This window comes from Pristis pectinata, chromosome 7 (assembly GCF_009764475.1).
Source record: "Pristis pectinata isolate sPriPec2 chromosome 7, sPriPec2.1.pri, whole genome shotgun sequence".
In the NCBI taxonomy this organism is placed as follows: Eukaryota; Metazoa; Chordata; class Chondrichthyes; order Rhinopristiformes; family Pristidae; genus Pristis; species Pristis pectinata.
In genome coordinates, this window is record NC_067411.1 from 26,864,385 (window position 1) to 26,885,399 (window position 21,015).

A 21,015-nucleotide genomic window follows, 5' to 3' on the forward strand; every position below is an offset into this window, starting at 1 on the left:
AATCTTCAACACTACCTCTTTCTTAACCTCAACTTGCTCCAGCACGTTCATCAAAGTCCTTCTCCCCAGTGAACACTGAAGCAAAGTATTCATTAAGGACGTCCCCTACCTCCTCCACCTCCAGGCACATTTCCCCCTTTATCCCTGAGTGGTCCTACCATCACTCTAGTCATCCTCCTGTTTTTCACATATGTAGAACACCTTGGGGTTTTTCTAAATTCTACTCGCCAAGACCATGTCCCCTTCCAGCTCTCCTAAGTCCCTTCCTAAGCTCCTTCCTGGCTATCTTATAATTCTCAAGAGCCCTGCTTGATTTTTGCTTCCTAAACCTTAAGTTTGCTTCCTTCTTCCTCTTGACTAAATGTTTCACCTATCTTGTCAACCATGGTTCCTTTACCCTATTATCCTTTCCCTGTCTCAGTGGGACAAACCTATCCAGAACCCCATGCAAGTATTCCCTAAACAGCCTCCACATTTCTGCTGTGCATTTCCTTAAGAGCATTTGTTCCCAGTTTACATTCCCAAGTTCCTGCCTAATACCAGCGTAATTAGCCCTCCCCCAGTTAAAAACTTTCCCATATCATCATCCCATATCATTTGGCTATGCTAAAGGTCAGGGAGTTGTGGTCACTGTCTCTGAAATGCTTGCCCACTGAGAGGTCTGTCACCTGACCAGGTTCATTGCCTAGTGTTAGATCCAGTATGGCCTCTCCTCTAGTTGGCCTGTCCACATACTGTGTCAGGAATCCTTCCTGGACACATCTAACAAATTCTGCCCCATCTAAACCTTTTGCACTAAGGAGGTGCCAATCAATATTAGGGAAGTTGAAGTCACCAATGACCACAACCCTGTTATTTTTGCATCTTGCCAAAATCTGCCTGCTTATCTGCTCCTCAGTGTCCCAGTGGCTATTGGGGGGCCTATAGAATAGTTCCAATGAAGTGATTGCTTCCTTCCTGTTTCTGACTTCCACCCACACTGACTCAGTAGACGATCCCTCCACAATGTCCTCCCTTTCTGCAGCTGTAATACTATCCCTGATTAGCAATGCCACTCCCCACCCCTTCTACCCCCTTCCCTATCCCTTTTGAATCATCTAAACCCCAGAACATCAAGCAACCAATCCTGCCCTTGTGACAGCCAAGTCTCTGTAATGGCCGCAACATTGTAATTCCATGTACTGGTCCATGCTCTAAGTTCATCATCCTTATTCTTAATAATTCTTGCATTAAAGTAAGCACATTTCAACCCATCCAACTGACTGTGTTTATGCTCTATCCACTGCCTATCCTTCCTCACAGTCTCTCTGCACTTTGCACCTACCTTTACACCAACTGCTCCATCATCTGACTGAACACTCCGGTTCCCATCCCCCTGTCAACCTAGTTTAAACCCTGCCCAACAGCTGTAGCAAACCTGCCCACAAGGACATCGGTCCCTCTCGAGTTCAGGTGTAACCTGGCCCTTTTGTACAGGTCATACCTTCCCCAGAAGAGATCCCAGTGATCCACAAATCTGAAACCCTGGCCCATGCACCTACTCTTCAGCCATATATTTTGTAATTTATAGTAATGTTTATGTCTTTTCACTGTACTGCTGCTGCAAAACAACAAATTTCATGCCATATAAGATAATGATGATAAACCTGATTCTGATTCTGCTCTCTGGAACAGGATCAGAACAATAGCAATTAAAAAGAACAAAACTGACAGTCATAGAATGCATGTTTAATTATAAAAATGAATTTTCCAAGTATATTCTCACTCCCTGGAACTTATATGATCCTTTCAGGAGTGGCCAAGGAGGTAGCCACTAATTGCAACGTGAGTCTTCTAACTTCCTCTAGTTTTTATAGTTTTATCCTGCTCACTTAGACACAATTCAGATCGATCATTCCGATAAAATCAGTTCAACTCAATCACAATGATAATAGGGCTCCAGCAAATTCATTAGAGGCTTTGTGTTACCAATTCAGTGTTCTATATATGCAAATGAGTTATTAAGGAAATTTGAAATGTCATTTCAATTCCAAAAAACCACGTAATTTTGAGTGTAAATTGTTCCCTAATAGTCAAATGAACCCAAACTACTGCAATCAAAAATGCCATTGCAATAAGCTTCAGTTTACTTAAAATGCTATCGTAACTATTGGATATCACAAGCCTTCTCCATCTTCTTGAATTCATCATTTGGTCCTTTTCTTAGCCAGGCTAACTCAGTAATCAAGCTACTCCAGTCTCTATACAGGGTCGGAATGGAGCGACAGCTTCATCTGCTGGTCTTTGTAAATGAGGAACACAGAAACATGCAAATTCAGAAGAGGCATTGCAGTGCATTCTCACAATTTTTGAAAAATACCACAGTTAGTCAGTCTCTCTCGCTCGCTCTCTCTCTCGCTCTCCCCCTCTCTCCAAATTGCTTTTATTCCTATTTATATTACTCTTTGCCTTAATGTCATCACAAAAACTATGTATCCTAGTGTATCCTTCCACCTCTCACTCCACAACCCTATTGAATTGTTTGCACTCTGTTATTGCAGAGTTTAAGATTATTCTAAACAAATTAAAATATCCTCCTTAAGCTTTCCTTGAGCATTATTGGAGAAACCTGGGAGGCTGAAGGTGGAGTGCGATTGAGACACTGATGACAGTATTGATGCTGCTTCCTGCACTTATTATTTTTGCTGCCAATTTCCTTTCTTCACTCACTTTTACAAGGTCCATGTCTAATTCTTTCCTTGATATCTCTATCTCCATTTTGAGGAATAAATTAGCTATCAATATCCATTACAAGTCAATTGGCCCAATTGCTCTCTCAACTATACCTCATTCCACCTTGCTTCCTGTTAGGACTCCATTCCATTCTCCTAGTTTCTCCAACTTCATCATATCTGCTTGGATGATGACTTTCCACACCAGTACATTTAAGGAGTCTTCCATTTTCCTTAGCCTTGGCTTCCCCTCTATCTAGTTAATTGGGGTTCCTAGTCACATTTTTTTCTATTCCCTGAACTTCTGCTCTCACTCTCCCTTCCCCTGCCTGAAGAAAGATAGGGTTCCCCTTGTCCTCACCTTTCACTCAACAAGCATTCACGTGAAATAGACTAGATTGGAAGAAATGCAAGTGAATTGCTGCTTCATGTGAAAGAACTATTTGGGTTCCTGGATAATGAGGAGGGAAGAGATGAAAAGGCAAGTGTTGCATCTCCTGTGGTTGCTTGGAAAAGTGCCATGGGAAGAGGAGTCATTGATGAAGATGGAAGAACTGAAACCTCCATATTCAATGGATTATCCTCTGAAATTTCCACCATTTCCAATGGGATTCTGCCATCAGACATAACTTCATCTCCCCTCCCCTTTCAGTATTCTGAAAGGACCATTCTCTCCATGACTCCGCAGTCTGCTCATTCATCCCCACCACCAACTCCCCTCTCAGATATAGATCATGAGTAGCTGAGGTCCAAGGACCAATCCCTGTTGTACCCCACTGGCCATAATCTACCTTCCTGAGAAAGATTTGTTTATTCTTGCTCTTTGCTTTCTTTCTGATAACCTATTCTCAATCTTTGTAAGTATACTACCCCAATTCTGTGTGTTCTAACCTTCTTGACCAACATCCTGTGTGGCACCTTATCAAAAGCCTTCTATGAATCTCTGTTCATCCTTTAGCTATTCTACAGATCACATCCTCAAAGAATTCCAGTCAATTAGTTGAACATGATTTCCTTTTCCATTGATCCATGTTGACTCTGCTCAATCATAACATTTTCTAATTGTCTTGATATCATATATTCCAGCATTTCCCAAATACTGATGTTAGGCTAACAGGTCAGTAATACTTTGTTTTCATTCTCCCTCCTTCCTAAACTAATGGAGCCACTCCTCTGATCCACATGAACAGTTCCAAAATCCATAAAATTTTAGAAGGTGATAACTAGAGTCTTCACTATCTATATTGCCTCCTCTTTCTGTGCTCTGGGAAGTTGATCATCGGGATATTGTGATCTATTGGCTTTTAGTCTCATCAGCTTCTCTACTACTTTTTAAATTAATATTTATTTATTTATATTCCTCATGCTCACTAAATCCTGGGTTCTGTGCAATTTTTGGCAGGTGTTTGGTACTCTTTTCCATTAAGATAGGCACAAAGAAGTCATTTAGTTGCTCTGCCATTTCCCTACTCCCCACTATAAATTTTCCCATCTCTGTCTCCAAGGATCCACTTTTGCCCTTGCTAGTCTTTCCAACTCCAATTTCCCACCTACCAGTGGTAATGTTACATCCCTTGCTTATCAGGTGTCTAATTACCTCTGCCATAAAAATATGCACCATCCTCAGAGGAAAAGAGTTGCAAAGACTTATGACTCTCTGACAGAAACAAAAATCACCTTATCTCTGCGACACATTATTCTTAATCAGTCAGCCCTAGTTTTAGATTCACCCACAAGAGATAACATTCTGTTCCCATTCACCCTGTCAGGACCTTTCAAGATCAAGGATAATTTCCTCTCGCTTTTCTAAACTCCAGTGGATACAAGCCCAGCTTGTCCAATCTTTCTTCATCCGACAATCCATCTAGTCAAGGTATTTGACTAGTAAACCCTGTCTGATCTGTTTTCAATGCATTAACATCCCCTTCCTTAAATAAGGAGACTAATTCTGTATACAGTACTCCAGACATGGTCTCAGTATGTTCAATAAACAGTAACATTCTGTTGACACAAGAGACTGCAGATGCTGGAACCTGGAGCAAAAAACAAACTGGGGGAATTCAGCGGGTCAAGCAGCATCTATTGGGAGGGCGGGGGGGGGGGGTGAAGGGGAAGGAATTATTGACATTTCGGGTCAAAGCCCTGCATCAGGACTGAGAGTGGATAGGGAAGATAGGCAGTATAAAAAGGAGAGGGAGGGGTGAGACGGGGACTGGTAGGTGATGGGCAGACTGGGGAAGGGTGGATGATGGGCAGAAGGAGCCAGGTGGGGCGGTAGAGGGTTGGAGATGGGAGACAGAGGCAGGTGGATGATAGGTGGAAGTAGACAAGGCAATAAAAGAGGCAGATGGAGCTAGGGGAGGGAAGGGTGAAGGTGAGGACGGAGGCTGGAGGGTGATAAGTGTGGACACATAAGCTAAGTGCAGATAAGTGCTGGAATCTGACAAGTAAGGAAGGTGATAATGGGAGCCATTAGGGGAGAGGTGAAGGACAAATGGGGGAGGATACGGAGGGGGAAGTGAGTGGGTAGTAAATGGATGGAACCAGGAAGGGGAGGGGTATGAAAATGGGTGATGTTAGCTTTCAGACATTGATGCTGTACCTGCCTACCAGCTTTTTGCTAGCCTTTTCCTTCCTGTGGTGCTGCTTGATTTGCTGAGTACTTCCATCATTTTTTGTTGTTGTTTTGGATTTCCAGTATCTGTATTTTTTTGCTCCAATTCATAACATCTTCAGTGATGATTTTGACTTATTTCATGTTCTTGATAATTTATTGAACAAAATGCTCCTTTTATGTTAGTTATTCATCATCCTGGGTGCACTTGAGCAATCTGAAAGCAGTATTATTATAGCTGGACTCTGATAGGCTGTTTATCTTTCATTCAAACAAATGAATTCAAATTACTTCGGAAATGGTGCACATCTGGCATTGTGATTTGTTATTTTCTGCAATAAGCAATTAATCAAGGTGTGAGAAGTTACCCCAGAATAAAACAGCTCACAAGGAATCCTTTCCACTTCTCTCTATGCTATAAACAAATCACTTCTCTTGGCACCTTGTAAGAAACACTGAACAATACTGAATGTAAAGATGTATAATAGAGTGTGTGAAAAATAACCACGGCCATATTCAAATCCTGTTATTGTGGCTTAAGAAACATGGTGAAGCTAATGTCCAGAAGTATCCTCGCTTTCCACAGGGAAGATTTCATCATATGAAGGTGGTGGAATGCTGTCAGGAACTTCATCAACTCTTAATGTGTCTTGTAAATCATCTTGATTTTCTTCTGCTCTGTGGAAATATTACCAATATTACGTAAGTAAGCTTGGCATATTGAGCAGAATTTTACTATTCAACTGATAAGATTTCATAATGCAGTAATTTCCCAGCAAGTATCAGATGAAAGTATCAAACTTAGACATTGGAAGGTCATTATTGAGGTCAAATGCGAAGGAACATTACTGAGTGTTAATGCATCTTCTATACTTTGCTCACATCATCCAAAGGATATGTCATTTTATACCAATATGGATGTTTCTGTTATGTAGGTAGTGATATCAGGGCAAATGACATTTTTTTTGATTGAATGAACCACATTTTCCAGTTTTGTTGATTGATGTGCTGCCATTTTTTGTTAATGGTTTGGAAGACTTTTTTTTCCAGTTTTGAGAGAATTGTAGTTGAGTGGCATTTATATTTCATGAGCCCTTTTTAATAAGAAACCTTCTGCCAGACTCCTGGCTGGAGCCAGGGAAACCTCTGGTCGTGGAGTCCAACCCCAACCCAGGGAACAACCACTGTGAAGCATGTAACAATGTTTGGCACAGATGGCAGTTCAGAAATGTGCAGAGGTTGAAACTCAGTTAATTGGGGTCTAGCCTCATTTCTGGTTTTATCTACGATAGACAAACTTTGCATTAGAGATATTGTATTCTTGGGTTCAGAAGTAAACACCACAAATAATTTACATTATCGTTATCAGTCTGTTATGACCTGTTTTTGTTCCACAGAACTTGTTTCTTCCTCCTCAGCTCTATCCTTCCTCCCCTTGTCCCACTGACATCCATGATACCTCCAATGCCCTCCATCATTTCAACAGTTTCCTGGTCCCAATCAGCTCGTTTTCACCACTTCAACCAGTCCCTTCCACTTCGGCCCTTATTCACCTAACTGAACATGTCGTCACATTGAATTTCTCCTTTAGTGCAGAGACACAAGGGACTGCAGATACTGAAGTCTAGAGCAACGAACAATCTGCTGGAGGAACTCAGCAGGTTAAACAGCATCTGAGGGGGGAAGGGATTGTCTCCCTTAATTCCACTCACTTCCTCCAAATCAGTAAAGATTGCTATGGGATTCCACATGGGCCCAAGTCATGCCTGTCTCTTTGTGAGATACATGGAACAGTCATTGGTTCAGTCCAACTTGGGTCCTTTCCCTCACCACCTCTTTTACTGGTGCATTGATGCTGCTTCCTGCACTCAAACAGTATCAAATGTTTCATCATCTTCACTGTCAATTTCCACCCTATTCTCACTTTCATTTGGTGCACCTCTGACTTTTATTTCCACTTTTTGATTTCTCCTTCTCTATCTCGGGATAGGTCAGCAAACCATTACAAGCCTCCACCTTACAGACTCCCATATCCACAACTATACCTCTTCCTATATTGTTTCCTGTAAGAATTCCATTCCATTCTCGCAATTTTTCTGGCTCCAACATATTTATTCTGATGACAACACCAATGCTTCCAAGATGTCTTCATTTGTCCTCAAACACGTCTATTCTATTTTCTGCACTTCAGCTATCACCAACCCAGCAAGAGCAGGGTTCCCTTATCCTCCAGCAGACACATCTTCCCCTTCCCTCTAATTCAGCATTCCATACGACCTGTTCCGTCCATGATTCCTTGGTTCACCCTCACATTTTCAACAATTCCCACTCCCCTTCTCATGGCACCTTTCCACGTGACTGCAGGAGATGCAACAACCACCCTTTTAACTCTTTAATTTCCACCATCTAGGAAACTAAACACTCATTCCAGGTGAGGCAGCATTTAAGTTGTAACTCCACTTTAGTGTACTGCACTTAGTTTTCACATAGTGGCCTCTACTTTGGTGAGACCCAACACTAGATTGTGTCCACTTTACAAAACACCTCCATTCAATTTGCATGGGTGTCCATAAACTATTCATTGCCTGCCACTTTTTTTCTCCATCCCCCTTCCATTCTGACCTCTCTGTGTTTGACTTCTAAGTCTAGCCAGAGTCCAATGTAAGCTCAAGGAACAGCACCTCATTTTAGAACCCCCAGGAGTTAACACTGGCTTTCTGAAATAATTTAATTTATCCTTTCTAGTTTGTATCAGAACCAGGCAGTTCTGACACATGTCAACCCTGTTTTTCTGTCACCACAGGTAGTGCCTGACCTGCTGAGTATTTTCAGCATTCCCTTTTATTTCAGGTTTCCAGTGACTGCAGTGCTTTATATCTGATGTTTCCAGTATATATTTTTTGCTCTCTTTGCTGTTCTCATGCATCTCCTTCTACTTACACTTCCTCCTAACAGATCAGCTGCTTTTAACAAGCCTTCACCACCCTCTCTCAACCAGCAACCACCTTGCCATTCAGCTTCTCTCAGTCCCCGCCAACACAGAAATTCTTTGTCCTTTTCACCCTTCCCCATGTTCTACAACTTATTTGATTTCTAACTTTTCCAGGGTCCCTTGAAAGGTAATTAACACTAAACATTAACTGTGTTCCTCTCCCCACAAATATTGTCTGACCTGTGAAGTATCACCACCATTACCTGATTTTTACTTAGAACTGAGATCATTTTTTCTTGGTTTTCAGCTACTTATATTAAGCCAGCACAAATTATAAAGAAAAGTAGTTCAACTAAACTGTAATTTAATTGAATTTTCAAATCATTTTGCTCTGTACATAACATTGGTTCTCTTGAAAAGTTATTTCATGAAATTCTGAATTCCAGAGGTAAATTGTGAGCAGCTATACAGAGAACATACCTGATTATTTCGTCCTCTAACCGTTGGTAGGGTGGGCAATTCTCATCTCCTGTAAAAGCTGTGCTATCCAGAGGGTAAATGCTGTAGTACTGAGGAGGGCTTGGGGTTGTTCCTGTTGCACAATTAGGTGGATTAGTGCTCTGTGTGTTGTTCAGTGATGGCAAGCAGTTTGTGTTCATAGCAACAGCATCCTGGGCAGGAGATGCATATGGAGGAGGAATATACTGAACAACTGTAGCTCCGTGGAAAGTTATTGGCTGATTAATCCCAGTGAAAACAAACGACTGACCACAAGGAGTCTGCTCAGTCTCCACAGCACTCTCATTAATTTGCTTACAGGTTTTGCAGGTTAGCATTCGGAACTTGCAGACAGCAATGAGAACAAAAGTAACTCCCACCGAAAGTAGGATCGGTCCTAGCAGCTGTGTCCATTCTAAATCACTGGTACCGTAATATTTAATCCAGCCCATCACGGTGAAGGTTATGCCGACTAGAACCAAAAAGACACCAGAAAATAGCAGGGTGGCCCCAGCTTTGTCTCCATCTGACACCTGGACTCTAGGAGCGCTAGACTGGCATGGAGTCACAGAAAATACATTAACAGAGAAATCTTCAACGTTGCTGTTGCGCTGCTCCATTTGGCTTGCACAGTCAGTGCTGCGTGATCGTTGCATGAAAGAAAAGGAGATTGGACTAGTACATAGCGTTTGAAGCTCAGCGTCATTACGAAAAGAAGCACATTGTGTCAAGTTAATAATTGATGTTAGAATATTAAAATTCTTGCAAGTTGCAGAACTGGATCATGTGTTCTTTGCGTTTTTCATTTTGATGATTAAAGCATTTAATGAGGCGTTAAAACTAAAAGGTTTATTGCAGCATATTCTTCGCCTTTGTATACCTGCAATGAAGTCTTACTGCCCACAACTTGTAGGAAATGCACTACTCTGCAACAAAGCTCCTGGCTAGAAGATCTATTGGAGAGCTTCTAGGCACTGAATTTCTAAGAAAGAACACCTTTGAAGTGTTAGGCGATCTATCATGATGATTGCAATTTTCTTTTCTAGTCCCTCATCCACTTGATGTGCTTTGCATGGAGGTATCTAGATATTCACAGTGGTGTCCCATTTCATGCAGGTGGAGTAGGCCATTGATCCAAAAATAGGCCTTCACACTATGCAAGGCTAGCTTGATGATCACTTGCAGTGACCCACTTGATCCAGTTGCAAACTGTGAGAATCTAAAGTTGTGAACCATCTTTAGGTAGGTTTACATTTATTTAAAAATTTAACCCACATTATGGCTTTTCTCTGCGCCCATTAGTGCTCCCCACACCCTCCCCAATCCAAAAATTTAGTTATCACCCTGACAATCTCCCCAGAGTAACTGATTGTGACTCTGACCATCTGCCCCACCCCCTCAACTCCCAATGTTCCAGTTCATCCCCGGAGATCCCACATAAACCCCTCCAATTAAGGTCCTACCTCTCTCTCCTATAACCCACAGCCAGAGTCGTAATTAATTGGTTTCTTTTGTTGGTGTGTATTGTAAGATCTTAGAGTGCATTAAACATGTAAGGCCTTGTCGATCACAGACAAAGTCTTGGGCCTTGCACAGAATGTAATTTTGCAGCAGAAGACCTTGAGAAACATTCATTGTTTATGTTCCTTTGCTTTGAATGATTTGAGCACCTTAGCTTAACTTTCTATTAGACATGCAACCACAATCAGGTACCCAGACATTGCTTCAGAGATGTGGAACAAAATGACTATCAACTAATTTCAATTCATATATTTTAGTAAAGCCTTTTTTCAATTTAAAATTGATCTTCAAGTAACAGTTGACTACAGTACACAAGGGCCCTGTTTTACTATCAGCATATAATTATCATCCGGGTGTTAGCATTGCCCAGATTTTCACATGGTTACTTACTATCATGATCATTAACTGTCATTTGATTGAACAACATAATACAAAATAAACTGCTAATAACCAATTTGAACCTTGATAGCAATATTGCCTTGGATGTAAATATAGATAAATAGTTTTTAAAATCAGATTAGCACAAAACTCACACCTCAATAAATAGGAGCGATAGATGGTTTTGCTTGTAACAATTCATTAAAGGTGAGAAGAAAATTGTGGAATCTCAAACCAAATTATCTGTAATTGGTGATTTTTAAAGAGCTGAGTAAATTAACCATATTTGAAATACAGAGGAAGATAGAAAAGTTTAAATGAACAATATGGGTGAATGTGGTTTATATTAGAAGTCTTTAAAGAGTGGGATTGGATGGCAAAATGCCACCAAAAGCATATCTACTTGCTAATGAAAGAAATCTGGCTTCTGTACTGCATTTGATGTCAGTCTGAATTAGATACTCAAATCCTGGAACCCACAACCTTCTGACTCAAAGGCATAAGTGCTAGCTACTGAACTTACAGTATTGATCAGGAGCTGCATAAATATGTCAGGGAGCAGCAGTTGCCTGTGAAAGAGAGATTTTTCTCTACATGATGAATTCTCAAGAGATTTAAAATTGAATATTATTCAAAAATATAAGTAAAGCAGTTGGAGTGCTGTCTCCTGAGGATTTATGATAGAGCCAAATTTTTGCTTGCAGATAACACTGCAAGAGTCGAGCCTTACAAGATGGGAAAAATGGAAGGAAACCAGCTGCAACTGTCCCTTAATTCTATATAGCAATGCTCCATACCATGAAGTCCCTGAAGAGGAAAGGATTTGCATTTGGGTGACAAATGGATTTGGCTATGGCACAGCTGCAAGGCTGAAGTATGGCATAGTTGATGGAGTATTCATGGTACTTGAGTAACAACCTACAGTTGAAATTACAGAATCCTGAGCTTAGCAGCAAAAAGTGAGCATGATAACTGCCTGATCATTGTAAGAACACAGTTATGTCCTCATCTCAAGGGGAGTGAACCTTCATTATAAAACCCCTGACAATGTAGCACCAGAGTTTCAGCCTGGTCTTTGTCAATGTGGCATATAGTTTCATTTCTAAAGACCAGAAGTGAGAGGACTAATTAAGTCAAAGCTGACAACTGAAGTATAGGTCAGTTAAATGTACAAAAGTGAAATTATATATAGTGTGGCACTGAACAATTTCTTGTTGTACATTAACATATTTGTTTATGCATTAACTCTCAATCTAATGACTATGTAAATAAGTAGCTTAAAAAGTTTTCCACCCTTTGTGTCCTTAAAATCTGATGATCCGAATCCAAACATTAACAACGAACTTTGATTTGCTCTGATAGTTTAATGGATAAATACTTCACTGGGTGAGTTGTTGTGTTACATTAATCCCTGGTTGGTGATGACTTAGCAACTTGTTAAAGGTGCAATTTATTCCAAAGTCCCAGATCAGGGACGTAAAATTACAAGATGATTTCTGATCACAGTACAGCAGCCCTTCTTGGATAGTGGACACTATGAATGTCAGGACAAACAATGTAAATCAAGTTCTTTAAGTCCCTCAGAAGTATGAGTTAAAACTTGTTATTATAGATAGAGTAAAACAGGAAAAAATGCATTAGTTATCAGTTTTACAATCTTTCTGATTTTCTTTTCAAATGTGAGATATGCAGCTCCTGACAAGATTTACTGAACATTTCAAGTACTTTATGTACGAGTTAAAACCCTGGTCGGTATACTCAATGTGCCTGCGTTGGATCCCTCATGGGAATCCTGTCATAACTGTTAGACTAGGTTTTTGGCAGGTAGTGAGTGAACCAATATAAGGAATATAGCTATTTGGAGTCTAACCCATTTAGCAGATTGGCACACTCAGTGTCCTCAGAATGAAAACAAGGCTTTGCCTCCACAAGGAAAGCTGTTATGGACAGATGTATCTGTAACTAGTGGATTGATGGGAATAAGGTCAAATAAATTTATCCCTTGTGTCGGTCATGGAAACTTGCTGCTCATTAACATCTGCTGTTCTCCTCCTGCTGATGAATCAGTGCTTCTTCATGTGCAACGCCACTGCGAAGACACATTAATTTCTAGTCCATGCAGAGTCATCTAGTCTTGGCAGGCACAGCAAGAAGAGCATTGCAATTGCTTTCAGCACCAATGGATGAGGATGAGAAAAAAAAGACTATTCAGGTTCTAATCATCATCTACAAAAGTGGGTACTTTAGATCAGGAAATGTCTGAGAATAGATCTCCAGTTCTGTGTGCTTCCTCACTCCCTAACTCCTGAAAATTTCTTGGACTCCTAAATGCATCATTCCATACATGGAATGATGTCTCAGTTGAGAAAGCACAGTGGTGCAGTAGAATTGTTATCTCGGAGCTCTAGTGACCCAGGATCAATTCTAACCTCCGGACTGAATGTGTGGAGTCTGAATGTTCTCCTTATGACCTCCTGAATTTCCCAAAGGTGCTTCAGTTTCCTCCAACATCCCAGAAATGTCCTGGTAGGTTAAATGGCTATTGTAAATTACCCCAGTGGAGTTGGGTGGTAGGAGAATTGGGGGAGTTAATAAGCATGTGAGTGAAAATGAATTCAAGGAAATGAGTGAAAGTATGGAATTGATGGGATTGCTTCGAGAACTGGCATAAACTTGAAAGACCAAATAGCCTCCTTCTCTGTCATAAGAAAAAAAGTAGCATGAAAAAATATGAAAAGTTCCAGAACAGTACAGTATTAGAAAAGAATGCAAAGGGAAATTGCTCAGAATTAGCTGTTTGACCAGGTCAGGCTTACTCCTTGTGAATTCTTCATCCATAACTGCATTTGTACACAAAACTGCAAATTGTTGTCCTTATATACAGAGCTCTCTTTATTGACTTAATTGTACTTAATCTCAGTGTTGTCTGTGTACATAAATCTAAACTTATGTAAGAACTATAAGCAACAGAGATGCCCTTACTGGCAACAGCTGCAGGAACACAGATAACTAATGATATGTAGTTACGCTGCATCTAATCCCCATTGTTACCACCCTGAATTGTTTTGATGAATTAGGACTTTGTGGTGTACGCAACATGTGATGGCCTTGAGAATATTTGATAAAAAGGCTTTACTCTGTGTCCGGCTTTTACTGTATGGCTTCTTTGGTGTATTTAATGGTACATTGCAGAGGGGCATATCCTTGTACTTAACCTGTGCTGTATTTGCCATGGGGATGTTGGATTGACGCACAGTTCAGAAAGTGTGAAGAAATATTTCCTTATTCAGAATTGCCATCAGTTGCACTTCATTCAGACTTCATCAACCAACTGCTGAGATTAGGTTGGCACAACTAATATTTTGAATGGTAATAAAACTGATGATAAACCATCTATGTTTCAAACTGTTGTCTTTATTTTCATTTCCCCCTTTACAGCCTTGCTCTGTAACTTACCTTGTAACCCTCAGAGAGCACTGACAATTTTTAATGCATAATTAATTGTGAAACTTTAAGACTTGGTTTTGACAAAAGCTATGATTGCAATGAACCTAATAAATAAATCAAACTCTGTTTTGTCCAAGTTGTATACCCAACAGATTTAGTCTTACTAAAAAGTATGAGTGACTTACTCAGAGGGACAAGAACATAAGATTGTAAGAAGTGACCAATAACTCGAGTTTACACAGCATAAAATGGATATTGCTCTCATGTGAGATTCTGCTATGAGAAACGTTTACAATTCGGTAAATTGATAAAGCTGAATTTCAAAGTACCTGGTAGGGTACTACAAGTAAGCTTTGATAGTATCTTAAAGAGTAAGATTTTTTTTACCTGCGGAAGACGACACTGTAATAAGGAGGAGGATCATCGCTGGGGGTAGGATGATTGACTTCACAGGAATCATTTACCATTGGTGGTGGTTCAGGGAAGTAAGGTGGTGGTAGTGGAAGAACCAACCCAGAGCTATCTGGATGAGATTAAGAAGATCCCTTTAACAGATTCCATAGAGAGTTCTAATTCAACTAAAATGTTTCTCTTGCACTTTGATGGCATTTTTAACAATTTTATAAAAGGAAAACTTAAAATGTTTCCCAAATTATTAAAATGAAAACATAAATCCTGGCATGTCAGAGGAAATGACAAAACATAATCAAAGCTCTGTTTTTAAGATTTTTAAAAGTAAATGAAAAGGGGTTTAGTGAGAAAATTTGGCAGAGTGTATATTTTACTAGTCTGTCAAAAATGACGTAGTGAGAGGTAGGATTGCTGGGAGTTTACAGAAGGCCAGAATCATGAAACTGGAATAAATTACAGAAGGTGCAAGTAACATTGCAGAAGTTGATGCAAATCAGAAATTGGAAGACAAGGATAAACTCAGGAAAATTGCAATAATCAGGGTAGTGTTACTGAGCAAATTGTTTGATCTACAGGCTGACAAGTGTCGGGTCTGGATGGACTTCACCCTTGAGTCTTAAAAGAAGTGGCTAGTGAGATTGTTGATGTGTTGGTTTTAATTTTCCAAAATTCCTTAGATTTGGGAAAGGTTCTTTTAGATTGAAAAATAGTGAATGTAAAATCTCTATTCAAAAAGGCCAGTAGACAAAGCAGGAAACTACAGGCCAGTTAGTTTAACATCTGCCATAAGGAAAATGTTAGAAGGTATTATTAAAGGCAATATGGTTTTGTGAAAAGAAAATCACATAAACCCAATTTATTGGAAAAAGTAACATGCTGTGGACAAAGGGGATCTGGTAGATGTGCATCATTTTCCTGATAGCATTTAATAAGGTGCAGCATCTAAAGTTATTGCAGAAAATAAAAGCTTATGGTGTAGGAAGTCACATATTGGCTGGGAAACAGAGTAGGCATAAGTGAGTCATTTTCTGTTTAGCAAGATGTAATGAGCAGCATAATACAGGGCTAGTCTCAGATTCCAACTAAAAGAGTTCATTATGATGGATTGTAAGCACTGGCATTATCTCACAAGAACAAAACCAGTGATGTCTGGAACTGGATGGTCAGTCTATTAAAAATATACACAAGAAAACCTTTGAAGTTTGGGGAAATTTACATAATAAGTGCCTTTTGTCATGAACCTTCTTGCATATATTTCCTATGGACAGTTTCCCATTGGTGCCATGAGTTATTCTTGCCTTGAAAGCCCTTTACAGTACATAGAATTGTTTTCTGCTTTGATCTGACTTGCTTTTCAGGTTCTCTCTAACATTAGGTGGCACTGTTGTTCATTCAAGCAGATATCTATTTATTTATTCCACTTCTTGGCATTGCACAAGAAATGAAAATTGTGTTTAAATGCCAAGTAACTTGAAGGGAACTTAAGGGAATTTTGACATTTTGAGTAAGATGGAACTATATGGATTCAGGTAGACTGTAGATGGATGTTCTCTGTATTACTCCAGCCAAGAGGAGAAGTCATCTGATTGGTCGAATGGTCTTAGAACCATACAGCACAAAACAGGCTTTTCGGCCCACTGTGTCGTGCCATCCATCAGACCACCCTCACACTACCTAACCCCTTCCTCCCGCATATCCCTCTATCTCACGTTCCTCCATATGCCTTCTTTGTGTTCTGTTCTTATTTTCAATTCCCTTACTTCCCTCTTAGGTATGCTGAACAACATGTCCATGATCCATCATGGTATCAATGTAGGCATTCATGCTATCATTCAAATTCAAGAAGTTGTGCATCTAAAACTTTCAAGTGTTATTTCCTAAAAGCAGTTTTGGGAGCCATATCTAAGGAGGGATGTGCTGGCATTGGAGAGGATCCAGAGGAAGTTTACAAGAATGATCCGGGGAATGAAAGGGTTAATGTATGAGGAGAGTTTGATGGCTCTGGGCCTGTACTCGCTGGAGTGTAGAAAGATGAAGGGGGATCTCATTGAAGTCAACCAAATATTGAAATGCCTGGATAGAGTGGGCGTGGAGAGGAAGTTTCCAGTAGTGGGAGAGTCTAGGACCAGAGGGCACAGCCTCAGAATAGAAGGACGTCCCTTTAGAACAGAGATGAGGAGGAATTTCTTTAACCAGAATCTGTAGAATTAATTGCCACAGACGGCTGTGGAGGCCAAGTCATTGGGTATATTTAAAGCGGAGGTTGATAGGTTCTTGATTAGTAAGAGCATCAAAGGCTGCGGGGGGAAGGCAGGAGAATGGGGTTAAGATGGAAAAATAAATTAGCCATGATTGAACGGCGGAACCAAATGGCCTAATTCTGCTCCTATGTTATATGATCTAAAATAGTTATTAGGATATAAAATAACTCAGTGCCACCCCCCCCCCCACCAAGACATAACAGAAGTTACATAATTTAACTGCTACTTATCATGCAGTATGGTTGCATTTGGCCTTATATGCAACATTCAATGCAAACTGAGTACAAAATTTTATTGAAGCATTGTCAATAAATTAGGAGCTTAGAATTCAGCATAGGTACTAAATTTCATGGACCTTTCCTTTCCCTCACCCACCAAAGAATTAAAATCTATTTATTGAACAAGTAGAGAAGAAAATGGTTATTATTTAATTCTCATCAGAGGAAATGTTACTGGGCAAGCAGCAATTTATGATTTCATAGCATATTGATGGGTAGATAGAAGTTAACATTTCACAAAGCATTTTAACTTAATTTGTGCTCATGGCAAACAGATGGGAAATTAAAGAACTAAAGGATGGTTGTGCTGCTCTGTTATTTCTTAAAACATTATGGATGTGAGAGAAGGTGAGGGAGAGTAAAGCTATTGCAACTTTTTCCCCATGTTACGTCAATGATTTAACTCAAATGTTCTCCATCGGCTGCAGAGCTCTACATGGTATCTTTATGTTATACAAGGTACAACATAAATGAATGTTCTTGTTTGTTATAGTTTAATTATCCACTCTTCCAAAGTGATATTCTGTTGCCCTCACATGCTTATATGATTTAAACTCTTTCACTTACCTGTTGCAATTTGACATGGTCCTGGCATGCAAGGTTGTTGATCATTTGTAGATGTATTTTCTTCATCTGGACGCAATACTACCTTCCTTTTGACGTGAGCCATTAACAAGAAGCAAATACCAACAAATGTTACTGCTGGGCCCATGATTTGCAAGAACAGCAGTTTACATTTCTCATTTTCATTAACTTTAATTGTTAAATTGAAACCTTGACCATCCATGGTCCCAGGGCAGGTGACAGCCCAAACTCCAATTGTGGTGAGCAGCATTCCACTAAAACAAAACAGGACACCAAAGATGAGGAAATGGGCAAAAGAGTTCTGTTCACTGCAAGAGTGATAGCACCGTTGGTCAGCTGAATATTCCAGCTGCGTCAAATTAATCAGACTTCTTGATCTTGAAAGCAGGATCAATACCAATGCAAAGCCACATAAACTGGGTCCAGTTGCCTTTAGGATCAAACTGCAGGTAACTCCATCACAATCACATGATTGAAACCCAAAGGTAGTCATGACAATTGCAGCAGATAGAAATGAAACCCCAAACAGGAGTGGGAAGAATCTTATTTTGTAAGGGTTTTCAGTTCCCTTTATTCTCTCCAACAATGCGACTTCTCAGAAATGATGTGGCTGAACCTGTGAAGATAATTACATACTGTAGCATGTTTCACTTGAACAATAGCAAACAGATTTGTAATAAGGACATCATTTTTCATTAGCGACCTGAGCATTCACTAATAGAATTAGAAAAATCTACAAACACTCAGCAGATCAGGTAGTATCTGTGCAGACAGAACTACTCTTTCAAGCTAATGGCCTTTCATCCAATCTAAACAGTCACTCGGTTTCTATTTTCACACTTGCTGACTGACTTGCTGAATGTTTATCTCAGATTTCCAGCACCCACAGAATCATGCTTTTGTTATGGTTTATTGACGAAATTCACCTATATAGTAAATCGATTATGGGTTTTGTGAGTTAACTTTTTACGTGCATTACCAAGAGAGCACTGCAGGGTCACAGTTGATAGAATCAGATGTTCAACTAAGGCTGTTTCTGCACATTGAGGTGGATGTAAAGGATTCATGAAGATAAGTCACCTGATGTGTGAGCAGCATTTACCCATTGACCATCAGTGGCAAGCAAATAAATTGGTTATTCTACTTAAAAATAAATTCCAAAAGAGGATGAGGATCTGGGTGTTGTGGCATACACGAGTATTGTCTTATGTGAACTTGTTAATTAAGGCATCTTAACTACTTGTGACTTCTATTTTAATAATTGCAGATTGAGTTATTTTATCTCTCAATCGGTCTACAATAAAACAAGAATTTGTGTAATCTTGTATTATTGTGTAAAATAGAAGCCTCCAAAAATGTACTAATATGGTTAACTTTCTGAAAAAAAAATCATTCTTCTTTATTGCATTTCAATTAATGTGTGAAAGCGCAAACACCGGTAACGCTGAAAATGTTGGCCTGAATGATTATATGAGAGTTCCAAGAAGTTCACGTAATCAGATGTAGCCCTCTTTCCCAGTGAAAAATGTCCATAAGCTGGGCATGTTGCAAGTGTAAGAATGTATATGTAAGGTAAAATCTTCCAACAATAGGAGAGAGCTGAGAGGCATATTGAGGAAAACCGCTAACACAGAAAAGCTGATTGACAGACTGACATATTTAAAATAAAACTGGGGAAAGGACCCAGAAAGGACTAGGAGAAGTTAGAAAAATAATTTCAGACACAGAATAATTGCCAGAAAGGGCTACCAGCAGCATTAACAAAGAATAAAGTCTTTTTTAATGTTACAGGAACAGCAACAAATATAGCAGGAAATCAAAAGTTCAAGAAATGAAAAATGAAGATGTAACAATGCAAAAACAATTCACAGGATGCATCTTAAGAGAAATGATAAACCCATTCAGGCAGGAAGGTGGAATGCAGTATTGCTTGAACTGCAGAAATGCTGCAATGACAAAGTACCACAGTGAATGCTTGATCATTATAGCATGGGGATGAAGTGAGGTGGGAGGTCTCTCAGGAGGGCATTCACATAGTTGGTCTAAAGTTACTCTGGGTCTGGTATAGGTTCAAGATTTGTGTAAGACAAGGGCCGGTTTATTTGGCAGAGGAAAAGACCAGGGGAATGCATGGGCGGTCAGATGGGTGATTTCCACAGCAACCATACTCTGACTGGCCTAGATTTAATTCTTTGGGCCCCTGACATGTCTGAGCAAGCCATTCCATTCCAGATCAGATGGGGATGGGTAATAAATGCTGGCCTTGCCTGCAACAGCCTCATATTCTCTATGAATTTGAAATATGGATTGTTCAGTCAGAGTCATACAGCATTGAAACAGGCTATTCGGCCCATCACATTTCCACCAACCAGTGGTACCCATCCATATTAATCCCATCTTCCAGCACTTGGCCCAGAGCCTTCTATGTCTAGGTGATTCCAGTGCCAATGGAGACACTCCTCAAGTGTTATCAGCGACTCTGATTCCTACACTCTCAGGCATTTTGTGCCATCACTAAATTTCAATTCACTTCTAATTGCAATGCTGAGTCTCAAGGTTGCAGAAATACAATAACATGGAAGTGGTTAAGTCATTGGACTACACGCTTGAGGTTTGGACTTTTGATCCCAAGATACAAGTTCAAATCCCACTATGAGATCTGGGGAATTTAAATTCAAGTAATTTACTAAACCTCTATTCTAAAGAAAAGCTGGAATCAGTGATAGCACATAACAACTGGATTGTTGTAAAAACCCATCTAGTTTACTAATGTCCTTTAGCAAAGGAAAGTTGACACCTTTAACTGGTGTGGCCTATATGTGACTCCAGATCCACTGGTGGATAGGAAAGATCTAGAGGGATTATGGGCCAAACACAGGAAAATGGGACTAGTTTAGATGGGAATCTTGGTCACCATGGACCAGTTGGGCTGAAGGGCCTGTTTCTGTGCTGTATGACTCTATGACTCAATGTGATTGACTCTTAATTGGTTCAGGGCAATTAGGGAAGGTCAATAAATGCCAGAGTTTCCAATGATGTCCACATTCCCATGAATTAATAAATTAAAAAAAATATACTCCTGCTACCTTCAATCTGCATTAATAAAGCTCTCTGGAAATAAAATAACAATCTAAGTTATTTCACAAGTTCATAAAGGAAAATAAATACAAGATGGAAAGTTTCAGACGAGCATCTCTGATGTGCAATGTATCGTGTGCCAAGTGTATCTGTCTAGATCACAGCAAGTTCAGTTGCAAAGGAGCATTGCTCACACATAGTTTGAGAGGTCAACAAAATCTATTCAAGGATGCTCACTGTGTTAGGTGAGCACAGCTGTGGAATCAGTTTAAGTAAAAGCGACTTGCATGTACATTATTTC

General features: G+C 39.8%; 1 protein-coding gene across 1 annotated transcript; it reads right to left on the reverse strand.

Moving 5' to 3' along the window:
* Positions 1-1,120: 1,120 nt before the first annotated feature.
* Positions 1,121-18,166, reverse strand: LOC127572870 (transmembrane protein 171-like). Its single transcript, XM_052020569.1, has 3 exons — positions 17,619-18,166; positions 14,489-14,624; positions 1,121-6,003 (listed from the first exon to the last, which is right to left on the reverse strand). Exons 1-3 carry the CDS (start codon positions 18,127-18,129, stop codon positions 5,880-5,882), a joined length of 771 nt encoding a protein of 256 aa, XP_051876529.1. The 5' UTR covers positions 18,130-18,166; the 3' UTR covers positions 1,121-5,879.
* Positions 18,167-21,015: the final 2,849 nt, after the last annotated feature.

What these genes read in the sequence shown, in the direction of transcription:
- LOC127572870 (XM_052020569.1), bottom strand. Translation starts at nt 18,129, where the DNA reads ATGACTACCTTTGGGTTTCAATCATGTGATTGTGATGGAGTTACCTGC. An exon ending in ACCATGTCAAATTGCAACAG is followed by an intron (nt 14,625 to 17,618) that starts GTAAGTGAAAGA and finishes AATCTCATCCAG; the next exon opens with ATAGCTCTGGGTTGGTTCTT. An exon ending in TACAGTGTCGTCTTCCGCAG is followed by an intron (nt 6,004 to 14,488) that starts GTAAAAAAAATC and finishes ATATTTCCACAG; the next exon opens with AGCAGAAGAAAATCAAGATG.